Source organism: Cyanistes caeruleus, chromosome 7 (genome assembly GCF_971803275.1).
Source record: "Cyanistes caeruleus chromosome 7, bCyaCae1.hap1.1, whole genome shotgun sequence".
Taxonomy (NCBI): Eukaryota; Metazoa; Chordata; class Aves; order Passeriformes; family Paridae; genus Cyanistes; species Cyanistes caeruleus.
Window position 1 is genome coordinate 14315190 of NC_141707.1, and position 22324 is coordinate 14337513.

General features: G+C 52.5%; 1 protein-coding gene across 26 annotated transcripts in view; it reads right to left on the reverse strand.

Annotated features, from left to right (window-relative positions):
- Positions 1–22324, reverse strand: part of SATB2 (SATB homeobox 2) — a 225522-nt gene that overhangs the window by 126139 nt on the left and 77059 nt on the right. For 21 of the 26 annotated variants that reach the window (XM_086897150.1, XM_086897170.1, XM_086897166.1 and 18 more), the window contains 2 exons: positions 6828–6906; positions 3003–3221 (listed from right to left, as the gene is read on the reverse strand). In XM_086897150.1, coding sequence (XP_086753276.1) covers positions 3003–3171 — 169 coding nt within the window. In that variant the 5' untranslated portion in view covers positions 3172–3221; positions 6828–6906. Of the gene's footprint in view, positions 1–2489; positions 3222–3699; positions 4271–6827; positions 6907–22324 lie in introns of those variants that run through there. The other 5 variants (XM_086897149.1, XM_086897175.1, XM_086897174.1 and 2 more) reach the window with 4 other exon arrangements.

The following is a 22324-nucleotide window of genomic DNA, read 5'->3' on the forward strand; positions in this document are numbered from 1 at the left end:
AGAACAACTGTTTTTCTGTCTGCATTACAAATGCTTGTTTTAAAACAGTTTTTCACTCATAAAACCAGAGAGAAAGCTAGAAGCACCGATAGCGTTTTATTTCTCTATTTCTCAGGGAAGTCACTAGAAAAATAATAGCAGCAAACAGTACGATTATAAAACTGGTTACCAAAGGTCATCAGGCTCATCATAGCAGCAGGTAGTTGAGAGCTTATTGCTCTGTTCTCACGAATTAACTTCAGAAACTGATATTATTACAATAAAAAGACACTTGACAAACAGGAAAGAATTTCAGCATTTACATATCTAAGGCCCAAAATGAGATGAGAAAATTAATTGCTAGCATTTGGCTTCGCTTTCAAAATCTTTAGATACACATTATGAAATTAAAAATAAAACAAAGCAAAACTAAAATGGTCTCTAATTTTCGGTAAAGTATTTCCATTTTTGTCCCAAATGCAATTCACATTCATTAAGTATTAGCTCTTGTTAAAGCCCAAGAAATAAGAATAAACAGAACCACTGACAACTGAAGCCTCGGATGTCACTTCACTATGACTTTCAATAGTTTCCTTTTTGTCAGACTCTAGGCACAATAGTAGGAGAGTCCCTATCAATATTTATTTCAAATAATTTTACACTAATTTGCCAGTAAATTAAAAGTAAGCCCTTCAACAAATGTCTACAGACGCATTTCACAATTCCAGTGAAAAAAACTACAAACACCACAGTAATCACTGCAAAGACTTCCAAAAATACCCGAAACAGGTGTGATCCGCATTCAGGAAAAGATCGCTTGATCATAACAGGTTCTTAAGGATCAAACTTGAAAAAGAGCAGAAAAAAAAATCTGGAAATTAGCTGTGTTGATTTATTGTGAGAGTATTTCCAGGAGAAAAAAAAAAAATAAATCAATTTTAAACAGCACCATTATCTTATTAAAAAAAAAAATCTGCCTTAACTAATTTAGTATTGAGTATTACAGAACCTAGGTAAGTATTCAGACAAGAATAATTTTCTTCTTGCTTTCAGCATCAATAAGGAGTAATGAATAACCTTTATTATGAACAGCCCAAACCCAAAGAGACTGTGACTGCTTAAAGAACACCAGCTAAGGAAAAAAAAAAATACTCTTGCATTTCTTCTGCATTTCTTATTCCCCCACACTTCTACACTCCCATCTACAACACCTTTATAAATGAGCTGGAGAGTAATGAATAGGCTCTTAAAAGTTTGCTTTCAGAAATGAAAGTCTTTTTCTTAAGTGGAAGAAATCTTCCATAGCTTAATAGGCCAGACTCAGGCTGAACTACCGATATAACTATAAAAGCTGTTGAATTTCTCTTGTATAACACAGCTGCAACTAGAAAGCAAACATATATTCCAAAACATTTAAAAGAGTTCTCTTAAAGTATATTTCTATAAATGTCTGAAGGAAAAAGATTTCAGCTCTAATTCTAACATCCCTTTAAAAATCAAGCAGCTTTAATGTCCAAGCCTTGAAAAAGGCATCTAAAACTACATATGCTACTTTTTATATGATTAATTAGTTCCTTTTTACAATAACTCAAAAAATTATTTCTTCACCAGTTTCTAAGTAGAATAGTTTTCCAAGTCTTTCAATGCAAAGCTGTTTCTTCTTTTTCCATACATTGGAAGAACACAGAGAAGAGGATTAAAACTAGATATATAGAAACATAAGAAACTAGTGAGCTCTCTTACCCTTCATTAGGTATATAAATGAATCCTATGCTTTTAAAATAAAATCTGCAGCTCCTTAGCAAACTTCAGCAATTAGGAAGCCTATAGAGCCAAAGAGGTCTAAAACAAGCATCTAATGGTAAAATCGCTAAATAAACCTCACGTAATAGACAGTCATGTGACAACCATTTCAATGTATCTCTCGAAATGCCATTTACACGAACTCCTTGTGTACAAACAACTACAAATATGTGTTACCACTCTGCTCATTTTAAAACACAAATACAGAGATTTTTTTTTTTTTTAAGGCAAAGTTATTGGTGGACTTTCCGGCTGCATTCTGCCCACAACATCTGGCTAATTGCAAGGTTTTTAAATATATTTTTTCTAACACGAGGCTGCACTGTCTTAAACACGACAGCATCAGAGTTAAGAGGAAAAAAGAAGGCATTTCAGAGAAATGTCTGCAAAGTTTATCGGCTTGGAACAAAAGGAGGGGGAAAAGCAACCACGTACTTAACATGTTCTTAATACAGAACTGACCAGCAACTTGATAGCAAAGTAAGAAAGATAAAGTATTCTAGAGAAATGCAGGAAAACTGCAAAACTAATGCACAATATATTTGCTGAACGAGATGAACCTTGAACATTTCCTATCTTCTTTTACAACAACTGCTACAAAACGCTACGAAAGAAAAATAAATTCCCAAAATGCTACCATAAACGTTAGCATTTTTCCCGCTCTGCTGACCCCATTCTTAAAGCTGTGACGGTGGGTGTTAACGCACCTAAGTGGTGTCACCCGCATCCGTGAAGCAGCCCGAGCGCCCGCGCTCAGCCCCGCAGGCGCTGCCCTCTCCTGCGGCCGCTGCCCAGGCCCGCTGCCTGCCCTGCGGGAGCGCCACCGGCCAGGGGATGCCCGCGGGCTGCCCAGGGCGATCCGCACCAAGAAAGCGCCGAGCGCAGGACACGCTCGCACCCCGTTACCCTCCGGCAGGATCAGCCCCGGCCTTCTGAGAGCCACCCGGCCGGAGCCCGGCCCGGGGTGGCCTCTTTCGGCAGGCGGCCTTCTAACGCCGGAGGGCTGCGCGCCGCACTCCCGGTCCAAGTCTTCCCGCGGATCCCCATCACCGCAGCGGTGCCCAGCAGCCAACTGCTCGCTCGGGAAAGCGGGCAGCAGCCCTTCCTGCAGCTGCCACTCGGACCTGCCGGCTCCTCCGCGCACGGTACCGACCCGCCCGCCACGCGCTCCCCCGGGCCCGCCGCCCTGCGCGCCCCGGGCGGCGGAGCCGCACTGTTACCTCCCACGGGCTTGGTGACGGCGCCGTTGGGCCTCCCGCGGGTGCCCATGGGGCTGCCGTTCTGCTCCAGCCTGGCCACCTTCCCGGGGGGAGGCCCTTTGACATCGGGGCTGCCGCTGCCTCTGTCGGGGCTGTCCCGCAGGCAGGGGCTCTCGCTCCTCCGCTCCATGCTCGGAGACGCTGCTCCCGCTGGCAGGTCGCAGTAGAAGGAGCACGGACCTAGGGCGAGAGAAACAAGGGGCGCTTCAGTGGCCGCCGGCCAGTACCGGGCCCCGCTCACCCGGCCGGGCGCCCGCTGCGCGTCTCCAGGGCGCTCAGCTCCGTGAAGCCGGGCGAGTAGGGGCCGGGTGCGATGCCGCCCCGCTCCCGCCGCCGGAGCCGGCCCCGCTGGAAGCGAATGGTTCGCTTCACCCGCCCGGCGCCAACCTGCCGCGGGCGGGGGCAGGCAACGCTGCGCCCCGCTTCCCATCGCGCTCGGCAGGCGAGCAGCCCATCCGCTTGCCGCAGCCAGGTGCTGCGCCCCGGGTCCGGCCACAGTCCCGGCCCGCCCCCGGGGGCCGCGGGGAAGAGGCTGCCAGTCCAGACGGCCCCGCTGGCACGGCCCCCCCGCGCCGGCCAGCTGTGCAGCCACGGAGTAGCCGGCTGCCGGCGAGGAAGCCTCTAGCGAGCGGCTCCCGAGAGCTGCCGCTGTACTTACTGCTTATAGCCTGTCTGTAAGTTGGCTGAGTTGGGCTCTGTCCATGGATCAGAAGTAGAGAATCCAGGGTGGAAAGTTTTCCCGTTTCCTTCTCCCACGCCGCGTTCTTCGCTTCTACTCCTTCCCCCCACCCCCAGCCCCCTCCTCGCCCTCCTCCGGGGGTGCTGGGGCGGCGGGGCCGGGGCGGCTGCCCGCGGGGCCGCAAGGGCAGAGCCCCGTCCCGGAGGGTCCCGGGTGGCGAGCGGAGCGGAGCGGAGCGGAGCGGGGAGGTCGGGACGAGGGGGCGGGGAGGCGCGGGGCCGTCGGCTGCGGCGTGGAAGAGAAGGGAGAGAGGGAGCCGAGTTCTCACACCTTCAGCCGAGAAAATCAATACCGGGGGAAACAGGGGGAGGAGAAGAGGAGGGAGCGCCGCTCTCCCGGGCTCCGCGGCGGCGGCGGCGGCGAGTGCCTGGCGGCGCGGGGAAGTGGCGGCGGCGGCCCCCCGTGTGTCACTTTCAATCGCTCCCTCCTCTGCCAGCGACAGCAGCGGCAGGAGGGACTCGCCACAGAGAGCGGAGAAACGGTTATTAGTTGCGTTGAGTCATCGAGGCAAAGTGAGTCCTTTTTGGGGTTGTCCTTGCTTTCGGGTTTGGTGTATGTGCACGCCTGTGTGTGTGTCTGCCTGTCTGTCTGCGCGGCGTTCCCGTCCCAGGGCTGTGCATCCCAAACATCGCCACCCCTCCTCGCCTTGACACCCCTCCCCCTCCCCGCCCCCCCGCAAAAATCAAGTCTCGCTGCTACCTCGGAATCGGGCACGGGCGGGCGCGCAGCAGCCCACCTCCTCCTCCCGGCCCGGCCCGGCCCGGCCCGGCCCGCGGAGCCCCGGCCCCGCTGCGCGCACGGGTGGGAGGCAAAAACCCACCTGGCAGGAAATTAAACACCAATAAATAAATAACACATCTCGCACGCGAAAAAGGAGCGCGGTGCCGCGCGAAGGGAGGGCGTAGGGCGGGCTGGGTGGGGAAGGGGAAGCGTGGCAGGACGAGGCGGCGGTGACAGGAGAGACCCAGGGCAGAAAGGCGCAAGGGCAGGGGCAGCCGGGCTGGGGGAGGGCCGAAAGGGAACGAGAGGAGGAGGAGCCGGGAGAAGGGGAAGGGCGAGGGGGGTGGGGATGGTGGGGAAGTGAGAGTTGGGGACACCGGACCGACCGAGGAGGAGCAAAGCTGCCAGCGGCATTCAGTCCAGTCGCCCGGGTTGGTCCGATGCAGCCCGTGTGGCCTCACCGCCTCCTGCCACCCGCCCCCCACCCCTGTCCCCCTGAGAACCGACCGACGGCGGGGATCCTCCCGCAACCTCTCTCCGCCAGGGCGAGGCGACAGTAACTTTTCACGGTGCGGTGGGGGCTGCCGCCCCGAGGGCCGGTCGCGCTTTCTCCAGGCCTCCAAGAGCCAGCGACCGGCCCCAGGTAGGGCCCCGCCGTCGCCCTGTTCTCCGCGCCCGGCTCCAGGCAGTTACCGGGGTGGTCCTGAATAATTGATGGCGGGGGCCGGGAGAAGGCGACAAGCGGGCAGGGAAGCGCTGCTGCTGCCGCCGCTAAATTATTTAATAGCGGAGCTCCGGGTAGGGCATGACAGCGCTACCTAAGTGCAGCCAGTGGTGCGGGCAAAGCTCCGGCCGGGAAGTCGCAGCGGGGCGGGATGGAGCCCCTCACCAGTCCCGGGGCGGCGAGCGGTCACCCGGCAGGCAGGCAGGCAAGCAGGCAGGCAGTCCCCTCTCTCTCGGATGCAAGGTGCACCGCGCCGCTCCCTGGGGCCGGCGGCGGCGCGGGCGCGTCTCCCGGCGGGGCCATGCCCCGAGGACCCGCAGCGCCCCCTGCCCGGCCCGGGGGGCGCGGGGGAATGAGCCGGCGGCCCCGCGCCGCCGAGCCCTCGCCGCCCGCCCGGCGGCGGAACGAGACCCGCGTTAAGGTGGACCGAGGGAATCCCTTCTGGCGCGGGGGGCGGGCGGCGGACGGACGGCGGGGAAGGAGGCGGCGGCGGCGGGCACCCAAAGTGCCCCGACACCCCCCTCCTCCGCCTCCCCCGCCGCCCGTCCGCGGCTGGCTCCCTGCGCGGCGCCGCCCTCCCCGCCGTGCTCCCTTAAGAGCTCTGCCTTTTACGGTGGCGCCGGAGGGTCAAAAAAAAGGGGGCTACCGGGGGGGTTAGTGGGGAGCGGAGCCCCCCCCATCTCGGGCACGGCGACACTGAGGCCGTCGGGAGCATCACAGCCACCGGGCAGCCCCGGTGACAGATCTTCGTTCGTCCCGTAAGCGCCCGGGGACAGTAGTGTGGGCAGCAGTGGTTGCCCCGAGCCCGCACGCAGCCGTCCCAGTGCTGCCCCGGGGCTCGGAGGAGGGTCCGGTGCCCACAGGAGATCGGCTGCCGCCGGTCCCGCTGTGCCCCTCCTTCCCTCCGAGTGGTACTGACAGCCCACACGCCCGCCGAGCGCTCCGGTGTCCCGGTGAGCTCCGGGCCGCCCCTGAAAATAGTACCAGGAGAAGCAGCGGATCCCCGGGCAGGGTAAGAGAAATCATCCCTTCGTTCCACATCCGATCTCCGGGCCGGCCCCGAAAAGCAGTGCCAAGTGCGGCTTTCCCCGTCTCTGCCGAAGCTCTCGTGTCTCTCCCCGCCTCGGCAGGGGCAGGGGGACCCGCCGCCCAAGTCTGGACGCGGTGCCAGCTCTGCCCCGGGACAGCAAGCCGTGAACGCGGGTGGGAGCCGCGTTCCATCGCCGGCTGAAGTCGGGGGGAGCCAGAGAGGATACGGGGAACAGCGGAAGGCCGAGGGCGGGGGGGGCCGGGACACCGCAGGGGCCAGGGCTCCGGGAGCGGTCGGAGAAGCGAGCGGCGGTGCCGGGAACGCGCAGGATGCGGAGGAGAGAGCGCGGCGGCTGCCGCCAGCCAGATCCCCCGCCTTCCCTCTCAGAAAGGAGCCTCAAAGTTTGGAGAACTCTGTTTTCTTTTTAAATAACCCCATCTAACTTTTCTCCCCTTCCCCCCCCCCACCCCCCCTAAATTTGATAAAGCTCAGCAGCATGGAAGTTAACGTTCTTATATGGAAGTTAAAGTTTTCCACCAGCTATCGAATAATTGAATAATGTTTTGTTCTTACCTTTGATGTTGAACTACGAATGCCCGCGGATCAATGGCCAGAAAGTTAGAAGAATTGGTGATTTAGGACTTCAGTACTTCTGGAAAAAAAAATGCCAATGGTTTAGCCAGGATCTTCCCTGTCTGATTCGTTACTATTATTATATCTGATGATGTGGATGGATGGAGAGATTCAATCCAAGCCCATTAATGAGGTATTTTATAAACACCACCGTCTGAAGATCTTCATTTACATTTTGTCAGTGATCCTTTCCTTAACAGCGGAGACGTGTGGCGACAGCACGATTACAGGACTTTAGTAAAGCTCCTATAAGAGTACAACTGGCTTGTTAATCGATTAATATTTTATTAAGTGTAAATATTTTATAAAGTTTTTAGGAAAACTATCGATTCTAAATTATTAAACTAGTCAGAAGGGCATTTGAATAATGCATACAATTAAATACATTTAAATATATATGTAGCGATTGCTTCATTTGCAATGAATCCCCTGCACCTTTCTCTTGCTTTCGTTTTTTCTCCACCGGCAGCTGGTTTCTCATTTGCACATTCACTGGAATATCGGGACTACCGAATATGTGTTTAGTCTGTATTTATAAACTGAACGATTACAAAAAATACTCTGAAAAAATAACTTTGAAATCGGGAGCCATAATAATTTGAAAATTTCGATGCGGAAGCAAAGGGGCTTGTTAGTGAAACTGAAGGAAACTTAACCGAGTTTGTATAAATGTTGTTTGGTAACTTTTGTTGTGTAAACATCACTTAATTTATATGATTTTATGAAGCATGATGCTTATTTTTCTTTCACATATTTTTTTCTCAATAAAAGACTTTTCTCTCTGTTTTGAATTACAAACGCTTTTTTCCACCCGTTGCATGACTTTCACATGTCCTGATTTCCACTGAAAAAAAAAAATTATTGTTTCCCATTGCATTCCTCACCCGTCTTCAATGTCGCTATTAAAAAAAAAAAATCATAATTTTAAAAATAATAGTAATATTAATAACCTATTTTTCTTTTTCTAACACGAACTTCGGAACGAGAATTTTTTGCTCTCTCGCTGTGATGAGAGCAGAAGCGGATGCGCTCCGAATGCCCAGCGCTCCTTGTTACTGAAGTTTGCGAACGCCTTAAGTCGTTGATTGCCAAAAAATTTTGAACAAAAACACCTCCTTGGAAAGATTTGGTTTTCATTAACTACCGCTTTTAGAGCCAAAACGCATGGAAGCGATCGCAGCTCTGTGCCCACACAGGCTTCAGAGGCGGGCGGCTGCAGCCGGGGCTGCCGCGACCTCCCGGGCCTCCCCTGCCCGCGATGCCGCCCCCCGGGCCGGGACAGCTCTGGCCTCACGCCGCCGGCCCGAGAGCCGGCCCTCGTGGCTCTCTCTCCCCGTGGCAGGATCCGCCGGGTGCCCTCCTCGCCTGCCGCTTTCTCCGCCTTCCACCCGGTACTTCCCAGGGATCACGGCGCCCGCGGGACGACAGCCTCGCCGCGAGGCTCTGCCGGGGCTGGGCGCTGTGGCCCGGGCCGAGGCGAGGTGTCCCGGGGGACACCGGCCCGCCGCCCGCGGGCACCGTCTAGAAGCGCAGAGGTCCCGGGCTACCACGAGGCCACAGCGGCCGGCGGGCTCGGAGCGGGGTGGTCCTCAGCACCTGAGAGGCGGCTCCGGGTCCCTTCGGGGTGGCGGCTGCAGCCCGCACTGCCAGGAGACCGGCTCGGGAGGAGAGGGGAGAGTGGATCCCACAGGCTTGGGCTCCGGTCTCCCCGCTCGGCCCGGGCTCCATCGCGGCGGGACCGCTCGCCCGAGCCGTCCCGGTGCCTTCGCCTTTGCACAGCGCCATCGCGCGGGCACCGGCGCCGGCGCAGCCCGAGGCGGCCGCTGCTCCCGCCCGCCCGCGGCCCCGGCGGTGCGGGAAGGGCGCAGCACCTGCCGCGGGGCCGAGCGGGCCCCTCCCGCCGCCCTCGGCTGGGCCCTCGGCCCTTGCAGCGCCGCTCCGCCCTGCCACCTTGCCCGCCGTGCCGCATGCCGTCGAGGCTCCGACACCCTCTTCTCTCCCGCGGCCCGGCCCGTCCAGAGCGGTGACACAGGCAAACCGGCCATGGGCAGCGCCTAAGGATCGACCTCCCGCCCAGCCGTGCCTTCTACCCTCGCGGATCGGGGGAAGCGCTGGGCAGCCGAGGAGCCAGGCCGCCTCTGCGGGGTGGCCCCGCCATCGAGCGCTCGCTGTCGGGGACGAGCCACCAAACCCTGCCGCCGTAGGAGGGGTTCCCGTCCCTCCGCACTACCGCGATCCCTCTTTCGGCGGCAGGTTCGGGAGGGAAAGCCGAAATGAAACGAAAATGTCCTTGAGCCCAATGGCGGGAGGAGCCCGGCTCTGTCCGCAGCACTTCGAGGGCAGAGCTCTGGCTCCAGCCGATAGTGCCGGCGAGAGCACGGCGCCGGCTATCGTCCTTTCCCAGCCGTAAGCCGCTGCTTTCCCCCAGCACCCCAAGCCTAAAGCGGCGGCTGTCCGGAGGGGGAGCGCTGGGGCGGCTGGCGAGTCCCCCGGCCCCGCGGGAGCCGGCTCCGCATCCCCTGAGCACCGCCGGCTGCCTCCAGCCCCTTCGGGATCCACGCGGCTCGTTCGTGCTGTGCCAATGGAATAAGAAAAATAATTTTTAAAAAACAGAACCCAAAGCGTCTTCACGGCGTCCGAGCTCCGACCAAAGAGTTTCGGGACAGCAGTATCTCTGCAGACCTACCCACGATTCTATCCTTCCCCCCCACTGGTTTTATTAATGAGCCTTTTGCTGTTAACGCCGGTTCATACGGAGAAGGAGCTGCGGACAATAGAGAAGCAATCTCTCCAGCCAGACGTGTACAGGAAGGGAACGACTCGGCCGGAGCCGAGTAGCAAGTAGCTATTACACCGCATTTCGGTGCCCAGAAAGCAGCACAGCAGCCCCGGCCGAGGTGGGAGCAGCGAGCGGGGCTCACCGGCAGGCCGGGCCGGCTGGATGCCTGGTGCGAGCTTGAGCTGGCCCCTGCCCGAGTCCTGCTAGGCTGTCTCCTGCCCTCCGGCTCCCCACTACGATCTGCAGCTTCCCCGTGTTCCTCACACACGTCTCCAGATCTTGGCTTTACCCCTGGCCTCGGGCTTGCGTTTTCCCGCAATCGCACGCTGCAATGCTAACCGCAAGGGATTTCCTCCGTGAGATATCAACCATCGACCCACCTCACCTTAACAGACTTGCGAGACTCTTCAGTATTGCATGGCTCCTTTCAAATAGTTCTGTTCAGATTTGTAAACTGTCAGAAGCAGAGAGCACAGACCGAAGTGCCTGTGCCCTGTGGCTCTGTTCCTTCAAATTAGCGGCTTATAACTGGAAATGAAGGAAGAGTTTTGCCACCTTCGTTGCAATTAAGGAAAGTTCCCTAGATCCGAGAGAGAACTAGCTAACAAACCCCTCCACCCGAGCACCAACTGCAATCACTCCTTCTCCGCAGCCTGAGGCCACTCCAGTGCCGTTTGCCCCGTTTGTCCCTCCAGGGTTTGTCCCCCGCTTCACCCCGGAGCGGCCGCTCCGAGCGGCGCGAGGACGGGAAGCGAGCGCTCCGCCTGCCGCGCACTGCCCGAGCTGCGGCGTGAACGAATGCGGGAAGGGGCTGCAGCAGAGAGCCGCCGCTCTCAGCCCGGGAGCCAGCCCAGCGCCTGCCTTTACACCCCTAATGTGCCTACGGGACGCGGGGCGCAGGGGAAGCCCGCTCTTCCCTTCCAACCGCGCTCTCGCCCGGGGTGACAGCACGAGTGACGGCGGAGCTCTGCAGGACATGCCGAGCGTGCAGGGCTCAGGACTCGTACCCCGAGACACGAATCGTTTTAATTACAACGATTTACGTCAATTAGCAAGATAGCATCCTTGCTGCCCCGCCAGGCTCCGACCTAGAAGCAAAACATCACCCGCACAGGTTGGACACCATCGCCTCACAAGGGCTCAAGCGCTCTCCGTGTTCCTACGGCCAGCGGAGACCAGATGGGAGTAAAGACCTCAAGAGAACCGGGAGAACAGAGTCGATTCCGACCCCCATCCCCGTGAGCTTCCCAACGAGCTGAGCTCAGCCCTAGCCCCGCCGCGCTCAGGACGCGGTGGTCATTAGCCACTGTCCTTTGGATAGAACGGAGTGCCATTTTCCTCCTAAATCCAAACTTTGCCTCTCAACAGACACTCTTATTTTCGTATGCCCGTGTTAATGAAAACTTCAGTAAATGTGTAGGGAGAACCCCCTGCTCTGCGGCACAAGGCAGCGGCTCCCTCCGGCTCCTGCACTCGAAATGGTGCCCAGGGAGCAGAGCCGTGGCGGGACCGCACGGCCCCGGTGCCGGCCCCCAGCTCCCGCCCTCGCTCCCCGCCGTGGGGCTGAAGCCAAAGGCAGCCTGTGACAAAACAGCCCGGCCATTAGCTGAGGTACCCGGCTGAAGAATTAGAGGTTTCTGCACAAGTAACTGAAGGCTGCGGATCTGCTCGGAAAAAAAGGGCAGGCAGTGAAGGGGATTTCGAGTGAAGATTAACAACAGGGGTTTATTGAACTGTAAAGGCTGAAAACGCCGTTGAACAGATAGAGGAAACTCATCCTAACACACACAAGCCGCAAATATCCCGCAGCCTGACTCCAGCAAGGAGAAGGTAGCTCAGATCCTCCCGGCCGCGCCACGAACCTGGCTTGTCCCTGGCGGAATCACCGCAGATGGAAAGCTGGCAGGCTGTGTCTTTTTAGGCTTTCGCAAGCCCTGTACTGCTACCTACGGGGCTCAGCAAAGCGCTCTCTGAGGAGCGGTCACACATGGGGCCCGGGGCGGCAGGAAAGGGCCAAATCCTGCCGCTTTTCCCCCTGCAAACAATCCTATTGTCTTTTCCTGTGACTTCAAAACTTTGCCAGCCAATGTGTTCCAACACTTATAAAGAGTTTCGGGGCTTGAGTTCATCCTTGGCCCGTGAAAGAGCCCCTTCGGGGTTCGCGGCTGTCTACACAGTCTTTAATGTGTCCCAGCATATTAAAGGGTGGCCCAAAGGTGGCCCGCCGCCCGAGGCAGCCCCGGTAAGCCTTGCCAAGGCGGCATCCTTCAACCTGGACGTAGCTTCTCGATGCGGCGAGAAGAGGCAGAAGCCTATGGGGTACCGGGGCAGTCGGGAACTGGGGACGCTACCCTGAGCCTGCCCGCCTTTCTCCCGCTGGGATCCGCGGAGCTGATCCCCCCCTGCTTCCAGTCTCTGACGGCGCTGTGTCCGTGCCGCCCCCGCCCCGTTCCTGAGAAGCAAGCAGGGAGCGGAGGGGACCAGCAGCAAGTGCCCGGCGGCCGGCGGGGGCTGCCACCTCCCAGCCCCGCAGTGCGGCCTCAGCGGCCGCTGGCGGAGCCGCCGTGGCCTCGGTAGCTGCGCGGCCACCCTGCCCAGGCAAGCCACCACTGTCACCAAGCACCGCTGTCAGGCAGCGAGAGCAATTCCATCTAAAGCCTCTTCTTCCTCCAGCCCTTGAGTCTCCCCCGGCCGCCCTGCCCCCTCTCCCCCCCGCCCCCCTCCGCCGGAGGGGCCGCCGGCCTGCGCGCAGCCAGCGCTCTCCCGTGACAAATTTCAGGTTTGTAAAGGGACGGGTGAGAGTTATCCACCGTTTGAAATCCCATTATAAAACCAGAGCAGACGCGGTGCTCGTGTGCTCTCCGTCACGGAATCGCTCCAACTAAATCAGCATCTAACAAGAGAGTTTGTCCCCAGTGGGGACAGCAGCTCTCACTTACTCTGCTCCGTGAACCTCTGCACCTCTGCCCCAGGAAGAGCCCTTCAGCCACACCGTCTCTGCGGTGTGTCACTGTTATTTCCTCCTTGTTAGCGTTTCGCTGGCATCCAGAAGCCCCCCAGTTCCCCGGCCGAACGGGCCCGCACCGCTGCCCCTCTCAGGGGTGCCGAGCCCCGCAACCTCCCACCCCCCGAAAGACGAAACGCTCCAAGATCTCTGCGCTTTGTCAACGCAACGGAGTGTTTGACAGTCACAATTACCTGTAAATATTCTGATCGTTTTGTATACGGGACACTTTTTGCCTTACGCCTGGCAAGCCTCACACAAGCGGAACTGCAACACTACCGCAACTTCAGCGCGGCAGACGGCAAAATTCTGCTCCCCGCTCTCGGCACTGAGTGCGATCTTTCTCGGTACCTCAGAACCCAGGAGCGGGAGAGAGAGCTACCGCTTCCCTCTCTCCACACCCTGAAGCGCAACAGCTAAAGACTCGATTTGAAACGCTGACATTTAGGCGAGAATTCAAATCAGTCACAGGAAAAAAAAAATAAAAATAAAGAAGAACAAAAAAGGATGCCTGTTATCAAATCATCCTTTCGGACAGAATAAACGGGTTCACTCGCTAGCAAATAAGGTGCCAGATTTTTCAACATATTGGCATCTGCAGTTTAAGAAAAAATAATCATGAGGTCTGAGGTGGCCACTGCTAGCTAAACTGTAATATTTCATAATCGGTCATCCCATGTTTCACTACAACCTCTCCCTTCCCTACCCATCACACCACAACAATTAGCAGCGCGGAATTACCTGTCTGCTTCTTTGTGCCTCCTTCAAGTAAAGAAGGTAAAAGTCACTTCACTTTATAGCTTGTACAAGTAATAAAGAGGTGGTAACTTGGAGCTACCACATTTTGAAGATTGTGTCACATGCTTTAGCATAAATAAGGATGTTATAGCCCTAGCGATTACTGGATCAATTCATTTGTGCAACAACTTATGGCGCCTTTGGTTCTCAGCGGGTTCTGTCCCTGGGAACAGTTCTGCACATCATCCCTCCTTGCCAAGGCGGACATAAACGACAGCCTCCCGATTTCTGGGGCGTCTTTGCACGCTTTTACCGGGGAAAGCCTGTTTGTCAGCATCCTGACATTGTATCAACCTATTTTGAACGAGATACGGCGGGATTTCTCGGGCTGCAGCATCTCCCTCCGCAGGCAGGAAAAGGCGAAGTTGCAGCGGCTCCCGTGCGCGCTCTCACTCAAGAGGGGGTCATGGCGTGCGACTTTTTAGTCTCCCCTCACAGAAAAGGGACGAATTTGCCCAACTTTCTCAAAGTTCCTCGGCCTTGTGCTTTTCCTAAGTCGTTTTCAAGAAAGCCCGGGCACCCTGTCAGTCAGCCCCTAGGAATTTCACAGAAGTGACTCAATCCGATTGAAGGACCGCGAGTGGGCGCCCAGACGCGAGCGAAGCGCCCGCCTCGGAGGGGCGAGCTGACGGCACCCCGAGCCCCGGCAGCTCCAGCCCTGCTTGAGCCACTCCCAGAGCTACAGGCACCGACCCGGGCCAGTCTCAAGCCGAGCCGAGTCACCGATAGCCTGGCGGTGAGACGGGCAGAGCGATCCCTTCCCAGACAGTCACTGCTACTCCTACAAACGGGAGCCCACAGCCCTGCCCGCTTGCCGCAGTAAGAAAGGAGGGGACACTGAGCTTAGTCAGGCACAGGACTGACGGGGGAGCCTTCACGCAGGTGGAGCCGGGATTCGACTCCTACCATATGGAGAGAGGATGGACCTGCTCCTGCCACCCCGGGACGGAAGTGTTAGTAGCATCCGGATTTTGGTACTTTTGGCCTCGACGACTCCCGGTGGCACCGGCGCGACACGGGAACCAGGGCAGGGCAGGGCGGCAGGTGCCGCGGAACGCGGAGCGGCCAGAGGCCAGCACGGCGATCCGCAGGCCTGGAGGCGACTCCCGGTGCCGGCGGTGACACTCCGCCCCGCTTGCACTTGGGCGCACCTCACAGGCAAGAGAGAGGGTCGGGCGTGGCCCAAGGGTGTGCGACGGGCCGCGGACAGTTAAAGAACCTTTCCCGGCCCTCTGAGAGCCTCTTGTCCCCTCCGTCGTTTCCCTTGGACGAGCCGGGCCTTCCGTACCCTTCCCCTCGCAAGCCGCCACAACGCAGGGCCACGGGAGAGGCTCCATCCCCAGCCCCTGCAACCGAGTGTGGCCGAGGGGCTGAACCCTGGCACCGAGGCAGCCTCCCCCTGGCGCTCCGCAGATCCCGGCTAAGGAGCACCATCAGGCCGCTGGCACGACCCTGTCAAATGCCCGGGGCACGGGGCTTTCCCACTCTCCCCGTGTACACTCTTTCCCTCCCGTGGACTCTTCCCGGGCTCCCCTAACGCTGCCGCCGCTATCACTGCGTGTCCACTCTCCCTGCAAAGGCCGATCTTTGTATAGGATCCTTGATGGGAGAGTGCGAGCGGCATTGCTAACTCCGTCAATTGCCCTCGACCTCCTCAACCTGCCTCTGGCAGGCTATGTCAGCATCTATGTATCAAAGAGTGGAAGCTGCTTCCCCAGGTTTTCACCGCCGGCTGTTCTCCTCCGATCCGCAGGATATGCAGCTGTATCAGCAGGAGAACGGGATGAGGGCCGCAGGGGCATCGCACTGCCAGTCTGTCTTAAAGGAAGGTGGAGGCATGGATGTCTCTGCTACACAACCTGCCCGGGCCCACCGTTTGCTGCCCCTTTGTCCTCTCCCTGCCCACGCCAGAGGTGGCCGGGCCCTGGGCCGTGCCTGTGTCAGGGAGCTGTCGGCAGCCACGGCATGGGGCGCTCCAGCCCTCCCCCCTCACAGTCCCGGGTGCGCCGCGGCTTGCAGCTGCCCATAGAGCAGCCAAGGCTGGCAGCCGAGGGCCCTGCGAGCACCTCCCGGAGCATTTGCCTGTGGGGTGCCCACAGTCAAGCAAATATTTGCGGACTACTTTGAAGCGTACGAACCAAGCCAGACCTCTGGTAGGTCCCGAACACCGGTAGCAGCCCGGCTTGCTGTGGCCCGGCCCCGTGGGCTCGGGTGCCCCGGCCGAGTGGCACAGAGGCTCCTGCCCCCCGCCTCCCCCAGCGCCCAGCCCCGCTAACGCCGTGAGAAGCCCAGAGCCAGGCGGGACAGGGGGTTCGAACCAAATAAATCACTTTCTCAATTTTCACCTTGCTTATATGGTCCTGCTTTTATAGGCCCGCCCGGCAGTTTGTGCACACACATTTATACACGTTAGAAAGCTTCGCCAATAAAATCCCAACGAACTCCCAGCGCCTGTCACTCCCACAAAGCAAACAGGGGAGCGCGGCCCTGGGCCGGGCCAGCCCGACCCCGCGGGCTGCACCCTTGGTGCCTTAAGTTTTGGCTTTCATATTTTCCAGATTCTGTACTGCATAATTATATAACTCTGAATTTCATATAAAGTGCTCACAAATTCTCTTCACACTTTAGTTAAACAATCCTTTTCCAGCCCAGGAACCAAGGACAACGTTACAGCTTCAGGCCCGAAAAGTATAAACAACAGCAAATTGAGGAGAGCAATCTGGGAGGATGGGACTTCATAACCTGAAGCTGTAATTGGACACTTGGCTCCAATATGGAAATTGTCCAAAACTTATAAAAGTGTGAAACTTGTGATCCATCATCCATCTTTGGTGTAGCCTTGGCCAGGCTCTTGTACTGCCCAAGGTGTATCCTTTGAAGGCCTTTTTAACAAATACCTACTTAATTCCTTGTACATTGTCTAGCCTCTGTTGTAGGTAGCCTCTCAAGGTATCACCCTGAGCCCCACCACCTTCCCTCTGCCACCCAACAGCCCTCAGTATGACTGTGGCCATGGGTGGCTTTCAGCTTGGAAAGAGAGAGGAGACAAAGTCTGAAGTCTATTTATATTAATATATTTTCGATTAAGTCAATGTGCAACATGAGCACAATGTAGCAGGCTCTTCCTCTTAATCTTTCCCTCATTTCTTCCAAGACAATTCACTCACTGCAGCTAAAACAAGCTTCCTGAAGCCTTCACAAAAAATTAGAAACAACAGCTAACAAAGAATGAAAATAAGAGATAGGATTCATGGGAAATGAGGCACGTAAATTAACTGTGCAACTGCCAGGCTGGATTTATCTTTCATATATTCATGACTGATGAATAACACACAACTCATTTCTACAAGTTCTTAAATATTTAGGCCAGGCTGTAGCTGACCATCTGAATGGGCATGTATAGCAGGATAAAACCATCAAGAGACAGGGGGGTGACTTTTCTCTTGGAAATGGCAGTGGGAGTCCCTGGTAGTTTGCACTTCAGTCCCTTCCCCTCCATTTTGTATAATCAAGGATTTCTTAGGAAGATGGTAACGGGTCTGAGGAGATCTGTGGTTTGTGCCCTCTCAGGGGGAATGAGACTCCTACATTTTTTTACTCTCCAAGCACAGAAAGGGTAGAATATACAATAGAAACCTTTTGATGATTCCCATTGCAACAAAGAAAAACTATGCTAGTGCCCACAAATTAACAGGTTTTCTTCTGAGATAATTTCCAACAATACCTGCAAATAGCACCAGTGAATTTTTCTGCCCTCCTCAGTTTCCTGTAAATCAAATCTCACACAGTAATGATACATTCACAACTCCCTCTAAAACCTTGTGGGTGATGGTTGAAACAAACGATTGTTTAAAATTTACAAGACCTGAAGTACAGAGGTGAAAGGGATCAGTAAGTTCCTGCCTGCAAAGAACGATAAGGAGAAGGGTAGAATAGGGAAGTCCTGTTATTTCTCCCCCAGTGTAACCTGCCATAAGCAAAGCTGCAAGATGAACTGTCTCATTAGACAAGAATCAACTGAGAAGAAAAGCAGATATAAATGGGCCACCTGCAGCAAAAAACTTGTAATGACAAAAGCCATGAGAGACCATGTGTCACTGTCCCTGTTCATAAACTTCAGTGTTCAAGATGCCAAAGGTGATCACTAGTGATTGTAAGAGATATCAGGGGATACTTGAGATATCCTAGATTTAACTGTTTTCAGAATCCTAGCTCAGCTGTTGACTTATGTCCTCCATAATTCAACACCCAACAAAATCTTAGTTGCAGAAAGAGGTGAGGTTTTTTTGTGGCTTATGGTTTTTACTTTCCTGACTTAAGCAACAGCTAATACAGACAATATTATGCAGTTTGCTCCCTTTTCTTTCAGCAGTTCCTGTGCAGCACAAGTTGAAGTGACTACAGTAAATAATTTGTCTCTGGGTCAAGATCATGATCTTGTGTCAGCCTGAACACAGCACTGCCTTTGAAGCCAACAGGGGTCTTACACAGGCACAGTTAAGGGATCATGCTACTAGTTTGTAGTGCAAGCTGGAATGTCGTAGAATGAGAAATCATTCTAAGATCTGAAGTTATTATCCTGATACAGCCTATTTGTAAATGGCAAAAAAATTATTGGTACCATGCCTTCTGTTCTCTCTATATTCTCATGACATCTCTGCTCTAGAAGTACCTAAAAGTTCTTGGGTAATGTCTGCTTTTATGCAGTTTCTATTGTGCTAGAAAAGTAAAGTTGTTCAGATATGTGTTTGGTGTTCTTTACTCCGTTGTAAAAGATTTTTGTTTGGTTGTTGGTTTTTTTATAAACAATTAAAAATAGCTTGTCCTCTAAAAAGACGCCTTTTCAAAGCACTAGAACAAGCATGGGAAACAGCGTTTGAAAGAAAAATTACTTTAGACAAGTTTCAAATTTCAAACATAGCCTTTGTTTATATTTTACTGACAAAATGCCTCTCAAATATTCTTTGAAAGGTGATTACATTAGGCAGGGGCTATTTTAGCAATTTCACATCTCATAGCACTATTGTATACAGGGATCTGTCCACCCACTTCCCTTGTTGCAGACATAGCTCCTTGAGCCTTTACTTAGCTATCTTTCATCACTTCTAAAGCAGTGAAGACTTTTGTTTCTTGCAAACTGAAGCCAACCTTTTCTGTACCACCAAGTTTTCTCTAGGACTTCTGGTGGGATGCAGAGTCACTTTTGTCCTCTTGTTTGGAGGTCTGTCCCAATACTTTGCTTAGAGTTCAGCAAAAAATGCTTTCCTGGTTTAACAAAGTTTTAGGATAACAAAACCCAATTTCCATTTCAAATCTCAACAGAAACTTGAGATTTTGAGTATTTCATAATTTTAAGAGAAAAAAGTAATTTTCACTGCCTGTCCTTTCCAAATTACATATCCTTCCTTCTCCATTCTATTTTTGCTGTAATTTAAGAAAAGACAACAAAGCCCCTCCTGCAAAGGCACTGTACAGCCATGATAAAGCAGCACATCTAGTTATTCCTACCATCAGCTCAGCTGGTTTAAGCTTCAATACCCATTTGAGTTCTAGAGAGACAGGAAAGCTCTCAGTGTTTTCAGTTTCTGCATGGTCTCTATACCATCATATTTCAATTTTCTGTCTACATTTGTCCATCCCCACTGCAATAAAAACTGAATTTGTTGACATGTTTGACATTTTTATTACTCTTTAAATACTTTTAAAACATCTTTATCAAGAAAAAATCTGCACCAGCTTGGGATCCATCAATGTGGGAAATACCTTGCATTTTTAGGAATGTTCCTAGGCCGCAGAACACAATGGTCTGTGCCACCAGACACTGAAACTGATTCTTCGCATGAGTTTGGAGTTTGCCAACAAGCACTGTCTGAAACAGCTCTTGTGCAGATCTCCAGAGTTGTCTGAGGCCAGACATCAATGTCAATAAGCAGTTTACCTGAGGGTATCTTGTTTTGGTGGGCAAGACTGTAAAGCAGTGACAATGGAGGCTGCTGTGGGCAAGTTATAGAACCTCAGCGGCAGAAGCTTTCTGACACACCAGCAGACAGTGCTTCTGCCAGTTCTACATAAGAAAGGTGGAGGTGCAAGAGGAAAACATCAATGCTGGTTTTTGAACTCCAGGTTCCTGCACAGTGTGTAAAAATGCACAGTACAATGCATATAAACTGGTTGAAGATGAAAAAAAATGGCCACTCAGTGTTGCTGTGATGTGCTTCTGTATGGCTGTACCAAAGCAGATGAAGTCAGAATTCTGCTCTTTGTTGTGCTATCAATATTTAATTCTTCATGTCTTTACAACATCTATCCTTTCTCAGGTATAGCAGTTATGTATGTTTAGAGAAAATAAATTACATACCTACTTTAGTAGTGAACACAGTGTAAAACCCCAAACAAAACTTCTATTTTTCTATCAGACATAGACAAGACAAAAGCTTCATTGGTCTTAATTGCTCTGTCAATGCTATCACCATTGAAAAATCACTGGAAATCCCTTACATTATCAAACCTTTTTCATAAACTGATCTATTCTAAAATTGTCTCAGAGACTTTTGATCTATTATTTCTCCTGTCATACCAGAAGAGACAAACCAGTGTGCATTTTCGGGGCCCGATTGTGAAGGCTGCAGAAACTTTGCTGTGGATCTTCACCACATTAAATTTATTTTTCATTCTGTTTTATGGTTCATTAGAAGTATTCCAGAATTTGGTGGATGAGGAGGGGGTTAGAAATAAGAGGTACGAGGTATCTCAGATACCTAAAAGTACAGAGATTGTCAGTAAAGCAAGATATGCTAAGAACTAGGATATATTTATTTTTTCCTTCCAATGTCATAGAAGCAGATGAAAGACATTCCACGTATCCAAGTTTGGACCTATTCTTGCCCTCTCTAGCATAAGTCACTGAAGATAGCAAGCCCATACCAACTGAAATCTGGCCTTAAGGTACCAAGTATGACCCAGTCAGAGGCGATATGAAGGGTAGGATATGCCCTACACACAAGAGTCAGAGTGGTCTGGGAGAGGTTTACCAGATATGGGTTATGGCTTAGTAGGGATTAAACTACAAAACTTATAACAGAACTTATCCTCTGAGATGCAGTAGTGATATTTGACAACTTTCACATGAGCACTTATTAATGTCTGGTGGAGCTCAAGGCTCATTAGCTCCTGTTTTGAAGATATGGTCTAAAGGTTAGTGCACAATCTGGCTCTTTAGAAGCTTGAGCTACAGACATAGTTTTGTTCCTGTTCTCTTTCTACAGAGAGATCTCTTGAGTGGCATTTTAGAAGTATGTTATTGATCTGGGAGAACAAGACTGACAAATAGTCTACCAGGCACACCCTCCTAAGACACAAAAGCACAACTGAGAACCTCTCAAGTCACCTCTTGTTTTTTACATCTGTAAAAGGAAACAAACCTGACCCACCTAGCAATCAGAGAGGCTCTGTTAGCTGGAAATCATAAAGTCTTAACACTGAACTTGTTAAGACAGCTCTTACCCTTTCCCTGACTAAGGAGGAGCAAAGTACCTGCAGAACAGTCACATTTCTGTTCTGCACAAAGGCAGACTTGAGAAAGAAACCAAGGATCCTGCCCTGCTGCTTCCCAGCTTCCTGCCCTCACATGCACCAAGGGACATTTAGTGCGGGAAGAAAAAAGAGGCAAGGAGCCGAGTGATTGCCCAGGGCTATGCAGAGGATCACTGGAAGGTTCCCCAGTCATTCCTGATTCCCTATTCCCTACATTCTTCCAGACCAGTCTACTTCCCAGCCTGGCAGAACATTTCCAAAATGCACGGCAAAATGCTGACTCTAAGAACATTTTGAATGATCTACAAACTTTCTGTATTTAGGATAATTTTCAACTGTTAGTTGGAACACAAGCATTTGGATTACTATAAAAAGAGAATGACAAAACGTGCAACATATAGAAATTCCCCAGGACAAATAGTAGGTTCTTATTATCTCTTCTTTCACACATTTCAAATATATAAAAACTTCATTTGACCCATCACCTAGTTTAAATCAGGGATCAAGTCAACATAGGAAAGAGGCTTTAAAAACAGGGCTGAATCCTACATGTACCAATACCAAAAGTCCCATTTCTACAGTTGCATTAGGAGTAGGTTCTGCCCTGTTACACAAGTAACTAAACTAAACTTACCCCTTCAATGATTTTAAGAACCAATTTACTGAAGGTTTATTGACAATAAATATAGTCGCATTTCCTTTCCTACACTGACAATTGCTGCTGTAGAGAGCATTCAAACTTTGAATAATTGTTCAGATGATTCCCTTCTCATCTATTCTGTTTCCAAAATCTGTAATTTTTGCAGCCTGATACAAATGAAAACAAACATGTTGATAAAGTAAAAAATAATTTAGAATATGGAACACTAAAAAAAGTTCTTCCCAAAATGTCTGCCTTCTGCTGTATTTTGGGTTACTCCATCAGACCTCCTTAAGTCAATGAGTCACTTCTGTCTAATGCAAAAGTACTTTTGCTGTTACTAAAACATAGGATTTAATGAGCGGTAGGTATCACCGTCTGCACCCCCTTCTACACAGGGAATAGCGGTAGCCAACATCAACAAGGAGAGGTTTTAATCAAAATTTGCAGGCACATTGACTGCTGTGTCCATCCTTCCTTCCCTCAGCTCATAAACAACAAAGACACCAAACAAAGATTATCACTGCAAAAGAAAATAAAAAGGAAAATCAGGTAACCTTGACTAGATACATCAGAGGAGGAAGAGCATCAATGAAGAAACTTCCACTTGTTTACCAGTCTCTACCGCAAGATGAATAATGTTCAATGAACTCAGGGAGCCTGGCAGAACGTAGCCTGAGATC